The sequence below is a fragment of the Dama dama genome, chromosome 12 (genome assembly GCF_033118175.1).
Source record: "Dama dama isolate Ldn47 chromosome 12, ASM3311817v1, whole genome shotgun sequence".
In the NCBI taxonomy this organism is placed as follows: domain Eukaryota; kingdom Metazoa; phylum Chordata; class Mammalia; order Artiodactyla; family Cervidae; genus Dama; species Dama dama.
The window spans coordinates 44,486,596-44,506,314 of record NC_083692.1 but is presented as its reverse complement, the minus strand read 5'-3'; the positions used below and the strand labels follow the sequence as shown (position 1 = coordinate 44,506,314).

Genomic DNA, 19,719 nt, shown 5'->3' with positions numbered 1-19,719 from the left:
TCCCAATGCAGGGGTCGCGGGTTTGATCCCTGATAAGGGAACGAGATTTCACATGTTGCAAGTAAAGATGCTACATGCCACAATAAAGATTGAAGACCCTGTGCATGCCACAACTAAGACCTGTTGCAGCCAAATAAGTACTTTTTTTAAAGTAAATTAAGACTGAAGGAAGTAGCCAGGTGTTAGTAAATATCTGTAGGATTTCCTTCTTTATGCATTTCTGAGATTTTCTGAATTTTCTACAGTGAACACATATTCCTTATCAGAAAAAAAAGAAGGCTTACATTTTGTTTTTTGTACTAAAGAAATCTGCATTTGCTGTTTCTTCGAATCTCCAGTACTCCATGGGGATATAATAAGAATTGGGATTGAGGAAGAAAATACTGAGAGAAAACGAAAGGTTTTCGCCTTGACCCTCAAACCACACAAGCTACCGGCCCCGGCCTGTAGCTCTGTGATCACTGAGGCACCAAACAGGACCCAGAAACAAGTGCCTCTTTGTCTTCTTTGTCACCCCAGTGTCGCCTCTATGACCTCCGGGCAGACAGGGAAGTTGCCATCTATTCCAAAGAGAGTATCATCTTTGGAGCTTCCAGCGTGGACTTCTCCCTCAGTGGTAAGATTTTCCTGGGACTGTGAAACAGGAACTCAGAGAATCCATCAAGCTTCCCTTCAGCTGAACTTCCTACGGCCCCATGTGCTAAGAGTCTACGCCTGAATCGGTTTTCCTCCAGTGCATTTTTGACACCACATTTTGCCCAGCCTGAAGCAGCTTCCCCAGCCCATAAATGAAGGCTGGGCCCATCTCACACTCTTCTTCAGAACAATGATATATCAGAACTCCATCTTCTGTGCCTTTAGGCATTTCCTCTCTAGCCTTCCATTTTCCCCTTCATACTTGAAAAGGGACTTTTTCAGAGGTGGAGAGAGTGAAGTGAGAGTCCCCTTCTTAATGCCCCGAAGCTCATGTCACCTCTTTCACAGCTGGAGAGGCTCCCAGGGAAAGTTAGGGCAGCACTGGTATATTGTGTCAGTGGACCATTCAGTTCTCCCAGACACCTTCCAGTCATGCAGCTGTGCCTTTGTGCTGCTGCTGCTGCCTGGAACATCATTTTCCCTCCCTTCTTTGCATGGCAAACTCCTATTCAACCCTCAAAGGCCAACTCAAATAGTGCTTCTCCCATAGTATCCTCTTTGATCCCCTTTCCTCTATGATCACGTAGCAGTTTACACATAGCTGAGCACTTCCATTACAGCCCCTTCCACACAGCGCTGCCGTGATACACGAGTCAGCCTGCCCACCATCACCCTCCACAGGGACCAGCAACTGTGCTTTCTTCTCTTTGAATCCCCAGCGCAAACCACAATGCCTGGCACATAGTGGGCACTAAAGCACTGTTAATTGAATGAATGAATGAATGAGCGCAAGAAAGAGAGTCATGAAAAGAAAAACAAAAGGAAGGAACTGGTTGAGTAACCATCTTACCTCTCGCTTTAAGGTCGCCTGCTGTTTGCTGGATACAATGATTATACCATCAACGTCTGGGATGTCCTCAAGGGGTCTCGAGTCTCCATCTTGTTTGGACATGAAAACCGTGTTAGTACTCTGCGAGTTTCCCCTGATGGGACTGCCTTTTGCTCAGGATCATGGGATCACACCCTCAGAGTAAGAGAGAAGCTTTTCTACTTTACCGTGTGTGTGAGAGCAGGAGTGATTGGTCTTCTTAAAAGCGGAGAGATCAGAGTAAGCTAGGATGGGCCTGGGCAGCCAAAAGAGAGCTCTAAGTTCAAGTCTATAGCCACAGAGGAATGATTTGCCTTGGGAGGTAGTGAGTTTCCCATCAGTGCAGGTATTCCAGCACAGATACCCTAAAAGTCTGATTCCAGCCTGTGACAAATCCAATTGCCAATCTCACCTCCCAGGAGCACCAGGGTCCTTATCCCAGTCACAGACCCCTGTGAAGTCCACACAGAGGCTTTAGGAGACCTATGAAGTCCATGCAGTTATATGCTAAATTGTGTATATGTGTGCATTTTTCCAGGAATAGTGTCCTTATGGCTTTATTAGATTCTCAAAGAGCTCCATGACTGTATCAGGTGTTGGCTCCCTAGAAATTCCACCAAAAAACTGTTCAGCAAGCAAAATTTACTTCACTGTGGAAGATCACAAACTTGACAGTCTTATTAGTATTTCAGAAGGAGAGAGCAAAGACAGATATTTATCTGCCAAAGGTTTTAGGGGTCTGATTGAAGGTAAATCTTTTGATGGAGGGACTTAAGTAGGATTGAACAAATTTGGGGCATAGCTTAAGATTGTTTGCTGGACACAGGGTCAGAGGAGGGAGAGAATTTCAAAGACTGTCTAGAAAAGTACCTGGCCATTTGATGCTGCATATTATCCTAAGAAGTGTGTGTCATTTCTAAAATGAGTAATTGAATAGTCCAGTCTTAGGATAAATGGATTTTTTCAAAATTCGAGAAATAAACAGTGAAGTTATTTGTGATTTCATCATCCTGGGCAAGAGTTTGCTAAATTAATAAAGCCATGTCAGTATACCCAGAGAGCTGGATGCATACAGAGGATTCCGGTTGTCAGTCTAAAAATTACCATTCCTTAGCAAGGGGGCCACAGATGCCCTTCAGACAGTTAACTAAGGGAGAGGGAAAGCGAGAGGCAAAAAAGCACCTTTGAGTTGCTAGGAATGAAGTATTATCCTTCTAAGACCTGTGAGTGCTCTATTTTGGATACAGTGTGTATGTTTGTGTATTATAGACTTTGATTTTCTCTCTTTAAACTCAGGTTTTACAAATGTCAACTGAAAAACAGACTGAAGATTATCTGTTTGTGTCTTTGCAGGTCTGGGCTTAATCACAGTGCACATAGGCACCTGAGAATAGAATCTGAAAGCATCACATGTAAATATATCTTACTTCTAGAGGGTCTGAGAGTTTCTTGCAACTTAGCTTCAAGTGAGCAACTCCGTGACTGAAAGTTCACCAAATGTCTCCAACATTACTATTAAAACCATCACCCTGGAAAGATCCCAGTATGAACCTCCAACACTATGAGAACACCTTCCAGTACAGTGTTTTTCATTTTGAACATTTTTGAAAATATATGTTTTTAAGATTATTATAAATTATACTAGTCTCAACTCATTCTCTAGTCCTGGTAGAATTCTGCTATTCCCAGTAGAATTGACCATTTACTATATTCCGTTTTGTTTCCTGGAATCAAGTTATTTTTCGGAGCACTTTAAGAGCTGATTTTTCTCAGTGTACATTCTGACATTTGAAACCTTCCCCAGGAACTGCTGATTTTAATGGACAATGTGAGGACCACGTTACTTGGTCTTAGAAGAAAATTGCAATCCAGATGTAAGAGACAAAATCAATTCTTTTACATGTGGTTTTATTGTGAAAGTATCCTTTTCAGCCTTGCCTCCTCTTGTCTTTTTTTTTCAGGTAAAACATTTCCATGTTACAAAGGAAGCAGAGATATGGGTAAAATAGACAGATTTGATCTGTGCATCTTGTGATGGTGGCTTGTATCAGGAGGGCGGGACATTTTCTATCATTAGAGGGAAAAGCTGAGTGCTGTTTGGGACACAAACGCTTCTCAGAGGAACCAAAACCTTTCTGTGTGGGAACAGAGGACAGTAAATTTATTTGAAAACCTATTTGTGGTATTAGATGTATTAGGATTAGTAGCATCTACTCAGGCTAAAGTGAATCTTGTCCATATCAATTATACTCGTATTTATTGCATTGCAAGTGTAATTACATACACAGATTGATAGCTCTTGAATGATGATGTCTTTGTTTCACTTATATGGAGGAAAAAACATAATATCCTGCCTTTATTTAAAATTCAGCAGATCCTTCTAGACGATACCAAGTGCTTTAGTTCTAGGATCCCTTATTTTCAAGTGTAGAAGCTTATCCTTTGTTTTAGAAAACTCCTCATTCATGAAGACAGCATGCAAACTTAGGGAAATAAAAGGTCACCTCAAACCAAAAACCATTCCTGGGTGAGGCTTGCCCTCTGGGTGGTTGGGTCTGCCGGGCCATGTCCTTGTGGTGTCCGAGGGCCATGCGTGCTGAGTCCCCCAGATCCTCCGTCCCCTCTCATGGCCCTGCCACAGCCTGGCCCTTCTCCTGATGGTAGTTCCAGCTTTGCAGGCCCAGCCCCAGGCTCTGCTGCTTGCAGAGGCCCTTCGACACCTGGAGCTATCTGATAGGCCTGGGCCTAGTGCCCCTGTAAACCTCAGGGGGTGCACCAGGCCCACCCACAAAACTACTCATTCAGATATCAAAATGAGTCAGAAATTCCCTAGGCCAGCTTTTCCATAAACTCTTTTAAAATAAACATAATGCTTATATTCCATCATTTGCCAAGAAAACATTTACTAAGGGTTTTACTACACAGTAGGTCCTGGAGTAGAGAGAGACAATGTGAAAAGCCCCTACTCACCTCCCCCAATCTGCACCCACTCCATCTCTGCTGCTCTACCCACCCTGAGAACAAGAGAGAAGACGGGCGGGAGCAGAGCCCAGAGGGACAGCCTTCAGCACCTTCTCCATTCTGCACAAGGGCTCAGGGGAGTGGGCAGCAGGTCCACCCGGTTCCTGCCAACTGCTGAAGTGCTGGCCCCACAACGTGTCCTGTGAAATCCCCAAGCTCTGCTCCCAGAAGGTTCTCCCAAGTTTGTTCCTGGGCTCCTAGTTATGATACTTCCTTCCCTGTCTCCCACAGACCCTTCTATGTGTCTGCAATCTGACCTGGGCCTCCCAGAAGTGAAGGAAGACAGGGCAAAGGAGAAGTCACTCGGGCTCAAGCAAATTCAAGGTTATATATTTGGAGAGGTGGTAGATATTGTCAGTATACGTGCAAAGTAGTCCCTAACTTTACAATCAGAAAAGTGATTTTCAGGGCCCTAAGAAAGTATTCCCTCCAACACTCACTCCCATGGGCATTAAGCCACCTCCCCTATAAGTATTTAATCTCACTTGGGTGTTGTTTAGTATTATTATTGATGAAATACTTGGTTGGGAATATACCAGATTACATGGAGATTCAGGGATAAACTTTAGGTAATAAATTGTATTTTGCATATTGAAAATAATACTGAGTGGAGTTTGTTAATCAGGCTATCTTTTTTTTTTTTTAGAGGACTAGGAGGCAAAGGTACTAAACCATTGTGGTGAAGGGGCCAAACAGATGTGCCCACAGGTGTGCACAGCCTTGGACACCCCCTTTCCAGCCAGAGAAGAGAAAGGTTAGGCAGAGAAGGGGTTTAACAAGGAGGTGTGTGATGACAGGTGGTGTGGGAAATACCTGTGAACTAAAACCAAGGCAGCTGCTTTGAGGGAGTGGGCAGCTGGCCTCCCAGAAGTGGGTCTGGGTTCAGGCTCTGGAGTGAGCCCCGAGCCAGAGCAGGCACCCATTATTCACTTCCCTCTTCCCATCCTGGGCCTCCTCCACACCCTTCCCTGGATTGTAAGTGACTTTAAAATAGCAAAAGTTGTGAAGGCCCTTGCAACCTGGCCTCTCCTAGTTGCTTGGCCATCTGGCTAGAAGGTGAACCTTCTAACACTTGATTGATCTTAAGAGGGGGACAGCATGGGGACAAAGGTTTAGACCGAGCTTTTCCACTTTTACAGGATATATAATATCTAAATGCCTCTCAGCCTCAGTTTTCTCATCTAGCAAATGGGAGAGCTCTAAAGTTCCTTCCCCTCTTCCCTTTCCTGTTCTCCTCCTCTCCCTTCCAACTCCTCTTGTCCCTTCTCCCTCATTCTTCCCCTTGTCCCCCCATCTCCTCCCTCCTCTCTCTCCTTATTTCACCTCTTTCCTGTCTCTCTCCTCCTCCTCCCTCTCCCCCTCCTCCCTACTCTCCTCCTTTTTCATTCTTTACTCTCCTCTCACCCCTACAGCCCCGACTCATGTATCAAAATAGTAATTATTAAAGATTCATCTAGGCTAGTGATTCTCAATGTTTTCATCTAAAGATCCCTCTACACTCTTAAAAATTATTGAGGACCACAAAGAGCTTTTTGTTTATGTTGCTTTTATCTATCAATATTTATCATATTAGAAATGAAAACTGAGAAAAATGATAAAACACAGGATTCCAGAAGCACATATTCTACTACCCATCAGTAGCCTCTTGAAAACTCCTGAGAAAATGAGAATTTTAAAAGCCACACGTACAAAAAAGGAGTCAGTGTTATTGTGAAAATAGTTTTGACTTTGGAGGGTCCCCCAGAAGGACTCCCAGGGTCATACTGACTTTGAAAGCAGCATATCTGGGCACAGAGAGGCAGTGGGCAAGGCAGGAGACCAGCGGGGGCTGTGAATCCCTAACAGTCTTTTCAAAGGAAGACCCTTGGGATTCTGGGGTAAGCTCAGCTGCTGAGTTCAAAGATTAACTGGCACTGGGATTGGAGCTTCCCTCCAAGCCTAGGATTGCTGACTGAGCAGGCATTTGTACATCTGCATTCCCCAGATGTGCCCACTGGCTCGACAGCAGGTTAAACACGCAGACCCTAAGGCCCGTCCCCTGGAGATCAGGATCAGGCAGGACTGAAGTGGGCTGGGAATTCTGATGAGGGGGCAAGCTGGGGAAAGGTCTCAGTGAATCTTCTTGTCTGTAGATCCTTTGGGAGCACACGAAGCTAAACCACTCGCTGTCTCACCAGTGATGGGGGAGAATCAGGTCACTCTTCAGAGTATCTGCCAACCCCTCATTCTCTAACCAGGGCTTGGTGCTAGCTAGGCTGGCCTTCAGGACTGGTCAGTCTCCACGGTGGGCGGACTCCCGCTAATTCTGGTGAAAGAAGTGAATATGTTTCTGTAGTTGTGAAAAGGATGCAGACCCTCTAGGGAGGAGATGGGGTCAGAAACAATGTGCTGGTTGATTTAACCACATACATAAGAAAAACTCAATGCAAATATGGTATGAACATTTATGCAAAGACTGTGGCAACAAAAATTGCCTATCTTTGAACCCCAGGTTATCTAACCAACACACCACTGGGGAATGCTTAACATTTGCCTGGTTACTCATGTAAACCAGGAACCCGAAGTCACTGTTTCCAACCTGTCTGTGTTCCCCAGTAATAGGTGGCCTCCCCTCCTAGGTGTTACCTGAGGGAAATGAAAACATGTCCACACAGTAACTTGAACACAAATGTTCACAGCAGCTCAAAGTGGAACAACTCAAAGGTTCAACTGCTGATGAATGGATGGCCAAAATATGGTACATCTATACAATGGGATATTATTTAGCAATACAAAGGAATTAAGTACTGATTCAAGCTACAACATGGATGAGCTTTGAAAACATACCAGGTGAAAGAAGCGAGGCATATAGGACCACATAGTGAATGATTCCGTTTACATGAAATGTCAGAATAGGCAGATCCATAGCAACAGAAAGTAGGTCACTGGTTACTTACGAGATTGGATATCCTTCGAGATAATGAAATTACACAGTGGTGATGGTTGCACTATCTTGAATATACTATAGCCCACTGAAATTTATACTTTAAAAGTGAATTTTGTGGTATTGTGAATTATATCACAATAAAGCTGTTTAAATGTATATGAAAAAATAGTAGGTGGTCTCTAGCTACTTTCAGTATTTTAAAAACAAAACCAGAAACCATATAGGTAAGGCTCACCAAAAATGTCACAAATTGCATTTTGGTTAGAAGTGGGGCAAGTGAGCCTGGTAACCTTGATCAATTCATATTAATAATACAAGCTCCTCTGTAAAGAGCTTTTACTATGTGCCAGGCAGTATGCTAAAGCCTTTGTATATACCAACTCATGTAACCCTTGTAACAACCTATGATGCAGACAGTTTATCACCTCCATTTCTTAGATTAGGAAATTGAGGCCGGGAGAGCTGAAAAACTTTTTTCACAGTTGCACAGCTTCTAAGTGGCAGAGGGGGGATTATAGCCAAGTCTGACTGCAAACTGGATAAGAAATGCTGTGTGGAGGTTAATTTATTCATTTGTTTGATTTAGCTAATACTAACCAATGGCAGGGCCAGAGGATTTACTACTAACACCCAGGCTACTCCAAATCTAAGAAAAAACTGTGTGCTTGCTAATAAAATATAAAGTGTGTGCTTGCTAATAAAATATAAAATCATGACTCCCTTGAAAATAAAACATGAACCTATATCAAAACATTAACATAATAAGGGAACTCATAAGATATTTCAACCAGCTCTTTTTGACAATGTTTATATTCCCTTCTGGAAAAATTCATTTCTCACCATATCAGAATCACTGGCACTTGCAGAACAGGCCCTCAGCACTAGCATTAGCCAGCTCAGCCTTCACAGAGGGAGTTCTGTTAGGGCCACATCCTCTGTCTCTGCTGCATGGCCTCTTCATGGGCATTCATAGAGCAGGCACCATGGCAGCTGTGTAAAGAAGCTCTCTGATAGCCACAGAGCACAGAATTTTGTCTACTTGATTGTAAGATCCTCTACAGTGGCCACCCTTTGGAGGCATTGACATGGGAGACAAGTATCTTCAATCTGCACCTGTTCAGAGGGGTTCACCCACATATCTGTGTCCAAGATTTCCTTGTCACCAATCTTCAAGGTCCTGACCATCCAGCCAAACCATCAGAAGCTGCCCAAGATTCAGTGTAGATCTCTACTCTAACCATCTCTCACCCCAGACTTAGGGTACAGTCATATATCCTGCTTGAATTTCTAACTGGTGGGAGGATTTTCCTTCACCACTGTCTTCACAGTACCCCCCGACCTCAAGCAGAACTATAAGGCTCTAGCTATCCACTGTCATGTGGTACCAGCATATCATATAGACCTATCTACAATATATCAATAACCTCAGATATGCAGATGACACCACCCTAACAGTAGAAAGCAAAGAGGAACTAAAGAGCCTCTTGATGAAGGTGAAAGAGAAGAGTGAAAAAGCTGGCTTGAAACTCAACTTTCAAAAAACTAAGACCATGGCATCTGGTCCCATCACTTCATGGCAAATAGACGGGGGAAAAATGGAAGCAATGACAGACTTTATTTTATTGGGCTCCAAAATCACTGTGGGCAGTGACTTCAACCATGAAATTAAAAGACGCTTGCTCCTTGGGAAAAAAAACCATAACAAACCTAGACAGTGTAGTAAAAAGCAGAGACATCACTTTGCCGACAAAGGTCTGTATAACCAAAGCTGTGGTTTTTCCAGTAATCATGTATAGATATGAGAGTTGGACCATGAAGAAGGCTGAGTGCTGAAGACTGATGCTTTCAAACTGTGGTACTGGAGAAGACTCTTGAGAGTCCCTTGAACAGCAAGGAGATGAAACCAGTCAATCCCAAAGGAAATCAACCCAGAATATTCATCGGAAGGACTGATGCTGAAGCTGAAGCTCCAATATTGTGGGCACCTGATGCGAAGGGCTGACTCACTGGAAAAGACCCTGATGCTGGGAAAGATTGAGGGCAGAAGGACAAGGGGGTGACAGAGGATGAGATAGTTGGATGGCATCATCGACTCAGTGGATATGAGTTTGAGCAAACTCTGGGAGATCATGAAGGACAGTGAAGCCTGGTGTGCTGCTGTTCATGAGGTCAGACATGACTGAGCAACTAAGCAACAATACAACATCTACAATCCAGGTTTGAGTTCTCCCTCAGTCAACTTGTCATAAGCAACTCCCTGGAGGCCACAGGCATGGAATGAAGGGGCAAAGCAACAGGAGTTGGTGTTGCAGCGGTCTGAGCCACCCACCTATACAATCCTACGTCATGAACCTGAGTTCGGTCTCATATACCATTTCCACTTGATGATAGATTGCTACTGTGCACGCCTAACTTTATAACCAGATAGGTCCAACAGCATCCATATTATGATTAGATCTCAAACTGCCTGATCACCTCATTCAGCTTCTACCAAGTAGCAAGCCAGAACCTGCTTCTCAAAAGGAGAATAGTTACTGGCAAAAGAGGACATAGATTTGCTTTAAAATCCTAGAGGTGCTATTGGTGCTTGTCAGAGAGTCCATCCAGCTTCCCTATTTGACACTTCAAGTATCATTGGATCTTTTGGATCACAAGACCCAAGTGGTACAGCAGCCTGTTGTTGCTGATTAGTCACCCCCATGGACTGTAGCTCACAGGCTCCTCTGTCCGTGGGCTTTCCCCAGCAAGAATACTGCATTGGGTTGTCATTTCCTTCTCCAGGGTATCTTCCCAACCCAGGGATTGAACTCACATCTCCTGCGTTGCAGGCAGATCCTTTACCACTGCACCACCTGGGAAATCAGCTCGTACTTCAGCCTAAACAGCTGCAGAGCCTTCTCTTGTTTTACTCCTAAGTCCACCAGCCTGTAGATGGGTTGATGTTGCATACTCAGATGTGTATGTTGCCTCCAAAGTGACCTACCAAGTTTGTGACTCTTTCTTTTTGTAGGTGATACAAGATACAGCTATTCATCTTTCACCCTGGTGGGGATATTTCAAAATGCTCCAGACCAATGAACCCTCACAAATTTCACAGCTGATACCAATTCTGTGTCCACCTGAGTCTATTCAGGAGAAAGAAGCCATGGAATAACATGAACAGAGAAAGATTAGTATAAGAAGTATATTAACTATAATAGGGGAGTGGAGTAATGAGGGATTAGCTAGTAAAATGTGGAGAATTCTAAGTAATATAAGGATGGTAGCTATAAGAAACAGCCAAAAACTGTTAACTGTGCTGTGATTGGCCGTTTCTTTGTCCCATCACTTAGACTGTAGGGTCCTTAAGAGCAGGGACCACATGCCTTGTTCTCCATTGTATCTCCAGTGCTAAGGGGGAGACCTAGCACCCCAAAGGCTAGGAGTAAATGAGTGAATGAATGAATGCACTAAAGTAGCTAATATTGGTACTCTAGTAGCAACATGCAGAAGAATTACCCTGTTTCCTGTAGAGTATGGCCAGATTCCAACACATGCCTGGATGCTTCCATCCAATCTGAGAAAATGCTGATAATACTTTCAAGGGAGTCACCAGCGGAGGGCTGTGTGTAGCCTTTGTCATCCTCTCCTAGTATGAAAGAAAGTGTCGGTGGCTCACCCGTGTTCGACTCATGAACTGTAGCCCCCTAGGCTCCTCTGTCCATGGAATTCTCCAGGCAAGAATACTGGAGAGGATAGCCATTCACTTCTCCAGGGGACCTTTCCCACGGAGGGATCAAACCCTGGTCTCCTACATTGCAAGCAGATTCTTTACCATCTGAGCCAGCAGGGAACCTCTCCTAAAGGAGAGGCAAGCCTAGCCCATTTGCCTTGACTGTCCCCTCTGGGTTCTTAGTCCCCAAGCTGAAAGCTAAAAACAATAACCCCCAAAGAGTCTCACTCTGGCCCTGACTGCTACGTGAATCCATGCACACCACGGGGCCTTGGCTGTTGGGACCGGAACAAGTGTCGATGGGATTCCCATCAAAGGCTCCTCTCCAGACCTGGGAAAGCAACTGCGTGGGGGCGGGCTGAGCCGAGCCAACGCGAGGAGGGGCGGGGCGCCGGGAGGCCCAGAAAACAGGCCCGGGTCGGACCCCCGGTAGAGGCGGAGCCATGGTGGACCCGTTTAGGGAGCGCACCGCCCGGCTGCTGACGGACTACCTCGAGTTCTGCGCCCGGGAGCCGGGCACTCCCGCTCCTGCGCCCTCCACGCCCGAGGCTGCCGTGCTGCGCCACGTGGCCGTCCGTATCCAGGAAGCAAATCGAAACGTCTTGCTCCTTTACCGCCGCTTCCGCAGGCACCGCGTCGAGCTGGTGGCCAGGATGGCGCAGAGGCTACTCGACGAAGACCCTGGCCCCAGCTGGGGCCGCGTGGCCTCACTCGTGACTTTCGCGGGGTCGCTGCTGGAGAGGCCGCCGCAGACGACCCGACGGCAGAAGAGAGACGACGACGGCGTTAGCAGGGACTGTCGGCTCCTGGTGGCCCTTCTGTGTGCCCAGTTCTGCGAAAGGCACCGCGCCTGGATGATGGCCAACGGCGGCTGGGTGAGCGCGAAGGACGCGGGGCTGGTGGGCGGCCTGGGACGCGCACACGCAGCCGGCTAGCGGAGGGACTCCGAGGCGCCAGCCCTGTAGAGCATTTGCTTCAGCAGGACTGGGAAGTTTGGGGTGAAGTCTGACTTTCTGTACTGGTAGAGTCAGGCCGAAATAGGCCTAGCTAGACAGCTCGCATACTAAACCATTCTGAGGAAGCAGCACCCGACTTGGGTTTGCACACTTTGGCCCTTCCCTTGACCACCCTCCGGTTGTAGGGTGTGCTCATGGTAGGTCGGGATGCTTTGTTTAGTTAAGCAGACTCCCACAGTGGTGAAGTCAGCAATGGGGTGACCTGGGCCAGATGAATTCTTTACACGAAACTTACTAGATGCACCTCTTTATGGACCCCACAGCTCTGCAGGTCAGAGCACACCAGCCTTTTTCATTAGAATGAAAAAGCAAAAAAAAAAAAAAAAAAAAGCAACAGAAAATAAAAATAAAGAAAAAGCAGCCCGTGGTCCATCCCCACATCCCTCAGGAAGCACTAAGGCAGAGGTGTCTGGGGGTGGGGTGTGCACGGGCACCGTGTGGTTCCTTAACTTCTAATTTACTGCACTCAGCCTTCAATTGCGGGATAGCCTGTCGCCCCAGCTCTCAGCCGTAAGTCATTGATCTCTGTGGTCTAGGCTAGAGCTGGAGTTGCATTGCGGCTCCAAAACCAAGCCGATGATCAAGGAGAGTCTGGCCAGCCTTCAGTAAGAGGGTAGAATGCCCTGCTGGGTTCTGAGTGAGACCCCTGCTTCTTTCTTCTCTTCCTTACTGGAGTTGAAGCAATGACTGTAGTGACCCAAGTTATAGAAGAAATGCAGCCAAATTATTAAAACCAGCAATTAAAAACATAATCTAAAAAGCAATTGAAACATAATCTAAAAATAATCTGGGGAAGACACTGCACTGTTTGCAATTTCCTGACAGACCTGTATTGATGAATTGGGTTCCTTTTGTGGAGGAAGGATAGTATTTGAGTCAGAACCTTGACCTTATATGAACAGTTTAAGGTGTTAGCATTAACTTCATCCTTTTGGTATATGAAGGGATGGGGGCGTAGGTCTTCAACTCTCCAGGCCTGTGAATTGTCAGAAACTCACCTGAGCCATTTGTCTTAACAAGGCATTTGGCCCCCAAGAGCCCTCCACACTAAAGAGGAAATTGATGGGGAGGTGGTGGTGGTGTTTTTTTTCCCTTAACTTTTGGCTAATCACCATTGAGTAAGGAATAATCTTTTAATCTCAAAAAGCAGAAACTTTCCAATTGGGTAAAGAAGAAGTGCCCACATCTCTCTCAGCTGCAGTTTAAATGCCACAGTCTGGATTTCAGGTCCCTTCCTGCCCATTTTTCTGAATGGAACTACTTGCTTTATTGTCTCAGGAGTTACCTTTCAAGTTAGTAATTTGTCATTTTCCCAAATGGCATCTGTTTTGTGATCAGGAAAAAACAGATATAGTATTCTACTTTCCTCTTGGGTTTTGAAAGAAGTGAGTGAAAAGATGAGGATTCCTGCTCTAAGTGACAAAATCATGTCCTCTATGTTCCTCCTGTGTTAGACAACTTCTTACAAACCCTAACTGAAAGATTCCTAATTACAAGTAACCTACTGATCAGAACCTTTTTTAAACTTTTTAAATCCAGGAGTTGTCTTACTGCTTCATCCAGAAGCTCTGTGTATTTAATTGAGTACAGGTTTTGAGTATTATGAAACTAATTCTCTTCTTCCATTTTAGGATGGATTTTGTCTCTTCTTCAGCCACTCATTGCAGCCATCTTGGGAAAGACAGCTAGTCTGGTTTTTCCTCTCATACTGGACAGTAATAATCATAATCTACTTCTGGATGAAATTATCGTGAGTTCTAAAATTCTTAACTCATTTCTGCCTGCCTAACTCTGACCAACCAAGCAAATTTGAAATGTGAAAGACCAAATCAAAGTAAACCACCTTCTGAGACATTTTTATCTGCATTCATATAAGGAGTCCTTCAGTGTTTCAGCCAGCGTTTTAACTCCTGACAACCCAATATATTGGGACAAAGGCATAAATGGCTGTTTTTAAAATGGGGGACACAGGGGTCCAAAGGCTTATTGCTCCAAAGAATTACAGAAGAAACCGCTTATCATTAACTATGAAATGTGGGGCTATTTGCTACATTGGGATAAGAGTGGATATGCGTCTCTCATCTATCCATGATTTCATGAGCTACTACTGATTGATTTATCAAGGCAGTATATCAGGGGTGTAAAATGATACCACAAGTTCCCTGAGTCACAGTCTGACAAAGAATGTAATAGTAAATCTTTTTAAAGGAATCCTTTCTAAATTCTTCTTGGTTTCTAGAGTTAATGTATTGAAATTTATTAAATTTTATTTTTCTGATTTCAATAAATTTTTAAATCTTAAGTTTTAATAAATTTATGCATCTTTTAAAAAAATGTAGTTGGTGTTGCTTGGGATTCAGTAAGCCTTTATTCTTGGGAGTAACTTGATTGACAGTTTCCTTTTATTGTCTCTTTAAATACATCACAGACAAACATTTTAAACATTTAATCAATACACAAGCACTTAGCAAGTCCTTATCTTTCACCTTCCATTCTGAAGTCAGCTCATCAGTTGAAGTTGATGGAGAGAGAAAACTTGACCCTCTTAGATACTATAGCTGAGGCCTGTGAATTTAGAAGACAAAAGATAGAAAACAGGAGGAAAACATACACGTTTTATTTGTTGCTGTTTTTTACAGGGGACTTTATAGAAAACAAGTGAAAAAGAAACAGACTTGGGGTTTGTATACCATTTTAGCAAAGAATGGTAAATAGTTGAGATATGACTAAACAAGGGATTCCCAGGTGGCTCAGTGGTAGAGAATCTATCTGCCAATGCAGGAGGTGATGGTTTAATCCCAGTTTTGGGACGATCCCCTGGAGTAGGAAATGATAGTCTGCTCCAGTATTCTCACCTGGAAAATTCCATGGATAGAGGAGCGAGTCCGTGGGGTCTCAAAAGAGTCGGACACAACTGAGCCACACAAGCATGACTAAACAAAGGAAAGGGGTTGGACTTCCATGGGTCATTTTGCATTGGCCAGAAATTTCATTTGGGTTTTTCCGTAACATCTTATGGAAAAACCCAAATGCACTTTTTGACCAACCCAATCTGTTGTGGGACAGTGACTAGGAAATAAATGGGGGAAGCAAATGGAAGATGAGGATTATTTTAGTAAAATTAATGCAGATTCATCTTGGTATTAACTCCCATTGCCAGTAATAGAAGTGTTCTCCCCTTCCTGGTACAAAAAGTCACCTTTCTCACAGGAAATTTATACCCTCCTTTTAGGCAGGAAGAGGGAAAAGAGAGAGCCCTTCCTATGTATGCTATTTCTCAGTTTTCTTCAGCTCAAATTAATCAGTATGCCAAAGTGGCATATTTGGGGGTAACATTCTGATCCCTTTCAGTGGACATAGTTATCCTGCTGCCCACTGGAATCTGTGTCCATGTGTCCTTTTGGAGCACTCACAGACCCAGCCAAGCTTGTCAGCAGCCAGGGGAAAAGCACCTGTGTGGCTAAAAAGCTAGCCTGGATCTGCTTCAGCAATGTCTCCATAGATGAAGCTGTTGCTGATGCTATTAGAACAAGACTTGGACCAAAAGGAATGGATAAAATGGTTCAAGATGGGAGAGGTAATGAGACCATTACAAACGGTGCTAGCATTCTGAAACAAACACGAGTGTTATATCCAGCAGCCAGAATGCTGGCAGAGCCATGGCTCAAGAGAACCAGGGAAGTGGCTCCACATCAGTGGTCACTGTTGCTGGCTCACCACGCTCTCTTTCCGATTGCTGTAACAACTTTTTTCAGAAACGGATTTATTATTTCTGAGTCATCGAGGAGGATTTGGAAAGGGTATTAAAGTCTTGACGTGCCTTGACCTGTGGAACCAAGTGACAGAGAAAAGTTGCTAAACAGTGCAACCATTTCGTTGAACTCAGCCACCGTCTCTCAGTATTCAAGTGTAAATGTAGGGAGGAGAGTGACCGACCCACCACAGCTGCTGGCAAAGATCTTAGAGATGTCAGAGTAGCCAAGAAACTTGCTAATGCCCTCAAGGGTGTAATGCTAAGTGAAATAAATCAGACAGACAAATATTGTGTGATCTCTCTTACAGATGGAAACTAAAAAATAATAAAGAACCAAGCTTATAGATAGAATAAGTTACTGCTTGCCAGAAGTACAGGGTGGAGGATGAGAGAAATAGGTAAACTGTTCTTTGTTTTTAGTTTAAATAAACTGTCATTTTAAAAAAGAGGCAGGTGGGGGCGGGATACTTGCAGGGACAGTTGATTGTGAGTTGGTGGAAGGGCTGGTTCTCAACCAAAAGGTGGCCAATTCTGACATAACCAGAATTGAAAAGCCTAAGATTGGGCTTAAAAGCAGATCAGGATAATCAGTTTCTGTTGTGCCCAGATGGACCAAGCCCTGAGGGAAGACAGCCTATATTCTAAGTGAAGCAAATTTTAAAAATAGATAGAATTCTCTTCTTAAGACATGATCTTAGTGATCTTGGGTTAACTCTCCTGTTCAAAATGAATATTGCGGTAGTTAAGGATAATTGAAAGAGACCAGAACCAAGCCACTGGCTCATACTGACCAACTTGCAGCTGACATGCTGGGTTTGGGTGAGTGAGCTGAGGGGATCAGTTTACATGATTCTGGCAAACTGCTCAAGGTTACAGGCTGTATAAGCCCAGGAAAAGGTTCCAGTTGCGGTTCCTGGTTCTATCTAGCAAATCAGGCTTGAAGAAGCTGAGCCCTTGATTCATGATGCCCTATGTCTGATTCATTGTTGAGTGAAGCAGAAAGCTGTTCTTGTGGGAGGGCGTGCTCCAGAAATAGTGGGCCCTGTGGTTAACTGGATATGCATGAACATTGAGTGGTATGAGATCCTACTGCGTTTGTGCCTTTACAGATGTGGTGGTGGTCATTTCACCTATGCTAGCTAAAACTGCTGGGCTGAATCCCATTTCTACAGTAACAGAACAAAAAACAAGCGAAAAACAGGTATGCCCAAGGAGAAAACTATAGGCATTAATGTCCGAAAGGGTGGTATTTCCAGGGTTTTGGAGGAACTGATGGTTCAGCCTTTGTTGGCTTCAGTCAGTACTGACACTAGCAACTGAAACTGTCTGGAGGATTCTGCACATTGACGATGCGGTAAATGCTCAGTAATCTGGATGATGCTGGCTGGCACCTTCGTGGCCACTGATAGTTTAGCTGGAGTGCACCACTGCCTTGGTGTCCTTTCTTGTTTGTAAGATTGTTTCCTCTTTACATTCCTGAGCTTGGTCTTCCATTTGGCATTAGCTTGAAATTGTCTTGACACAATGAGAATATTAACTATTTGGTTATAAAATTAAAAAACTGCAGTGTCCCACCAGGCCTTCCTGGCCATTACTTTACTTGCATTTTATAAACAATTAGACCTGCTTTGTTGCCTCATCTTACGAGCCTTTTCTCTTCAGAACATGCAGTTCTGCTTTCTGTTCTGACTTGTTCCATATGGCAGGATAAGCTGATTTAACTTTCCATTGCCTTGTGTTTTAGGGTGTTTCTCCCCTTATGGGCTATTGGAAACAATATTGCATGGATTTTGCCTATGTGCATAGCCCTGCATTATTATGTCTACAGAAAAGAATTCTAGAAAAAGATTCTGAGTCACAGTTGATATGTATTCAAATTTAGCTGCTGCCAAATTACTTTTCAAAATAGGTTCTACCAATGCAAACTTAGACCAGGTCAGAGAATGCTTAGCTGTTCACTCTCTTGCCAGTGTTAAATCATCCTAAGCTTTTGCCTTTACATCTTCTGGTATTTGTCTTCTTTAGGAAGGTCATTCTTGCCCCAGGATTACAAAGAAAGTATTTTATGTCCTTGGTCATTGATCCATTCTGGAATCCTTTTTAATGTAGTTTTGTAATAGGGAAGAACAAATCTGACTCTATGCTTGATCTGTTCCTTTTCCTTTAACATTTGTGTTTTGTTGCCAATGCTTAGTCATGCTGCCTCTGCACCTCTTGTAAAAGGATGTTGCTTACTGTCTGAAATATACAGGATAGCCTGTTCTCAGGGCTCTGACTTTTAAGAGTCTATTCACGTATAGATACAAAGTTGCAAGACAGAGAATAGTGTCTGTCTTGTTGGGGGTTTACAGGACCATCATGACCTGACCTATGTGGGCAGCAGCAAGAACAAAGGATTCCCACACCAAGAAGTTTGCAACAACTAACCTAGCCCCTCCCTCACCTTGCCTTTAGAAGTGCTTTGCTGAAACTCTGAGAAGTTCCAGGCTTGAGGGTGGGAGCCACCTGTCTCCTTGTAGAGCTCTGCAATACATCTTTCTGTGCTCCAAACTCTTGTCATTTCAATTTGTTTGGCTTCACTGTGTGTGGGGCACATGAACTTGCATTTGGTAGCAGCATGAAGTAGGACAGTCCTTCTAAGAGTTGGGGTAGTATTTCAGCCTTGTTTATAGATGGTTCATTTTTTCCTAGCTAATTTGAATGTATTATCTAGTTTGTAGACTTATCTTTTTCTTTGCTAATAGCACTCTGTCTCAATTACTATGTGTTTATGGCATATTTGAACATCTGGCTTTATAGTTTAATCTCCTCCACCATTCTTTAAAAAAAAAAAAGTCCTTGGCTATTTTTGTGAATTAAGATGAATTCTAAAAACCAGTTAATAAAAAATCCACTAAGACATTGCTTTAGGATTTTGAATAGAATGGGATTAGATTATAAATCAATTTGGAAATAAGTAATATGTTTACAATATTGCATTTTCCCTTCTAAGAACATGAAATTCTGTTCCATTTATTTAGGTCTCTTACAATTTTCTTCACACAGGTCCTATGTTCTTGCCGGACGTATTCCAGCTCTTTGACTTATGTCACCATTGGGAATAGAATCTGGAGAGAATGTTTTGCCTTCCCACAGAGAAGAGGTCACCGAACAGAGGTCAGAAATTGGGGGCAGGATGGAGTGTGGAGAAACAGTTTTGATGACATGACTGAAATCTCATGATTTGAGTGTGCCTGAAGCTACTTGGGGCTTGATAATTTTCCTTTTCGGCTTAAACATTTTTTTTTAACTTTTTATTTCTTTCTGGAGTTTACTTGATAAACAATGTTGTGTTAGTTTCAGGTATACATACAGCAAAGTGATTCAAGTAGCATAAATATGTATCTGTTCTTCAAATTCTTTTCCCATTTAGCTTACTAAATATTATTGAGCAGAGTTCCTTACTATTGAGCAGTAGGTCCTTATTGTTTATTTATTTTATATATAGTATTATGTGTATGTTAATCACAAACTCCCTAACTATCCTTCCCACCCCCCATGCCCCACACCCCTGCCCGTTCCCCTCTGGTAACCAAAAGCTTGTTCTCTAAGACTGTGAATCTGTTTCTGTTTTGTCAATTCATTTGTATCATTTTTTAGATTCCGCATATAAGCGACATCATATATTTGTCTTTCTCTGTCTGACGTCACTCAGTATGACAATGTGTAGATCCATCACTGTTGCTGCAAATGGCATTGTTTCATTCTTTTTTTAAGTTTTTTTAAAATGTGAATCATTTTTAAAGT

At 43.5% G+C, this 19,719-nt stretch overlaps 2 protein-coding genes and 1 pseudogene across 6 annotated transcripts in view; all 3 read left to right on the top strand.

Annotated features, from left to right (window-relative positions):
• Window positions 1-3,680, top strand: part of GNB5 (G protein subunit beta 5) — a 31,548-nt gene extending 27,868 nt beyond the window's left edge. For 4 of the 5 annotated variants that reach the window (XM_061157175.1, XM_061157172.1, XM_061157173.1 and 1 more), the window contains 3 exons: window positions 520-616; window positions 1,500-1,666; window positions 2,858-3,680. In XM_061157175.1, coding sequence (XP_061013158.1) covers window positions 520-616; window positions 1,500-1,666; window positions 2,858-2,869 — 276 coding nt within the window. In that variant the 3' untranslated portion in view covers window positions 2,870-3,680. The remainder of the gene's footprint in view (window positions 1-519; window positions 617-1,499; window positions 1,667-2,857) is intronic. The other variant, XR_009695112.1, reaches the window with a different exon arrangement.
• A 7,871-nt stretch (window positions 3,681-11,551) lies between these two features.
• Window positions 11,552-14,412, top strand: BCL2L10 (BCL2 like 10). Its single transcript, XM_061158382.1, has 2 exons — window positions 11,552-12,038; window positions 13,811-14,412. Exons 1-2 carry the CDS (start codon window positions 11,607-11,609, stop codon window positions 13,931-13,933), a joined length of 555 nt encoding a protein of 184 aa, XP_061014365.1. The 5' UTR covers window positions 11,552-11,606; the 3' UTR covers window positions 13,934-14,412.
• Window positions 14,413-15,569: 1,157 nt separating this feature from the next.
• On the top strand, window positions 15,570-17,302 carry LOC133066827 (T-complex protein 1 subunit delta-like; annotated as a pseudogene).
• Window positions 17,303-19,719: the final 2,417 nt, after the last annotated feature.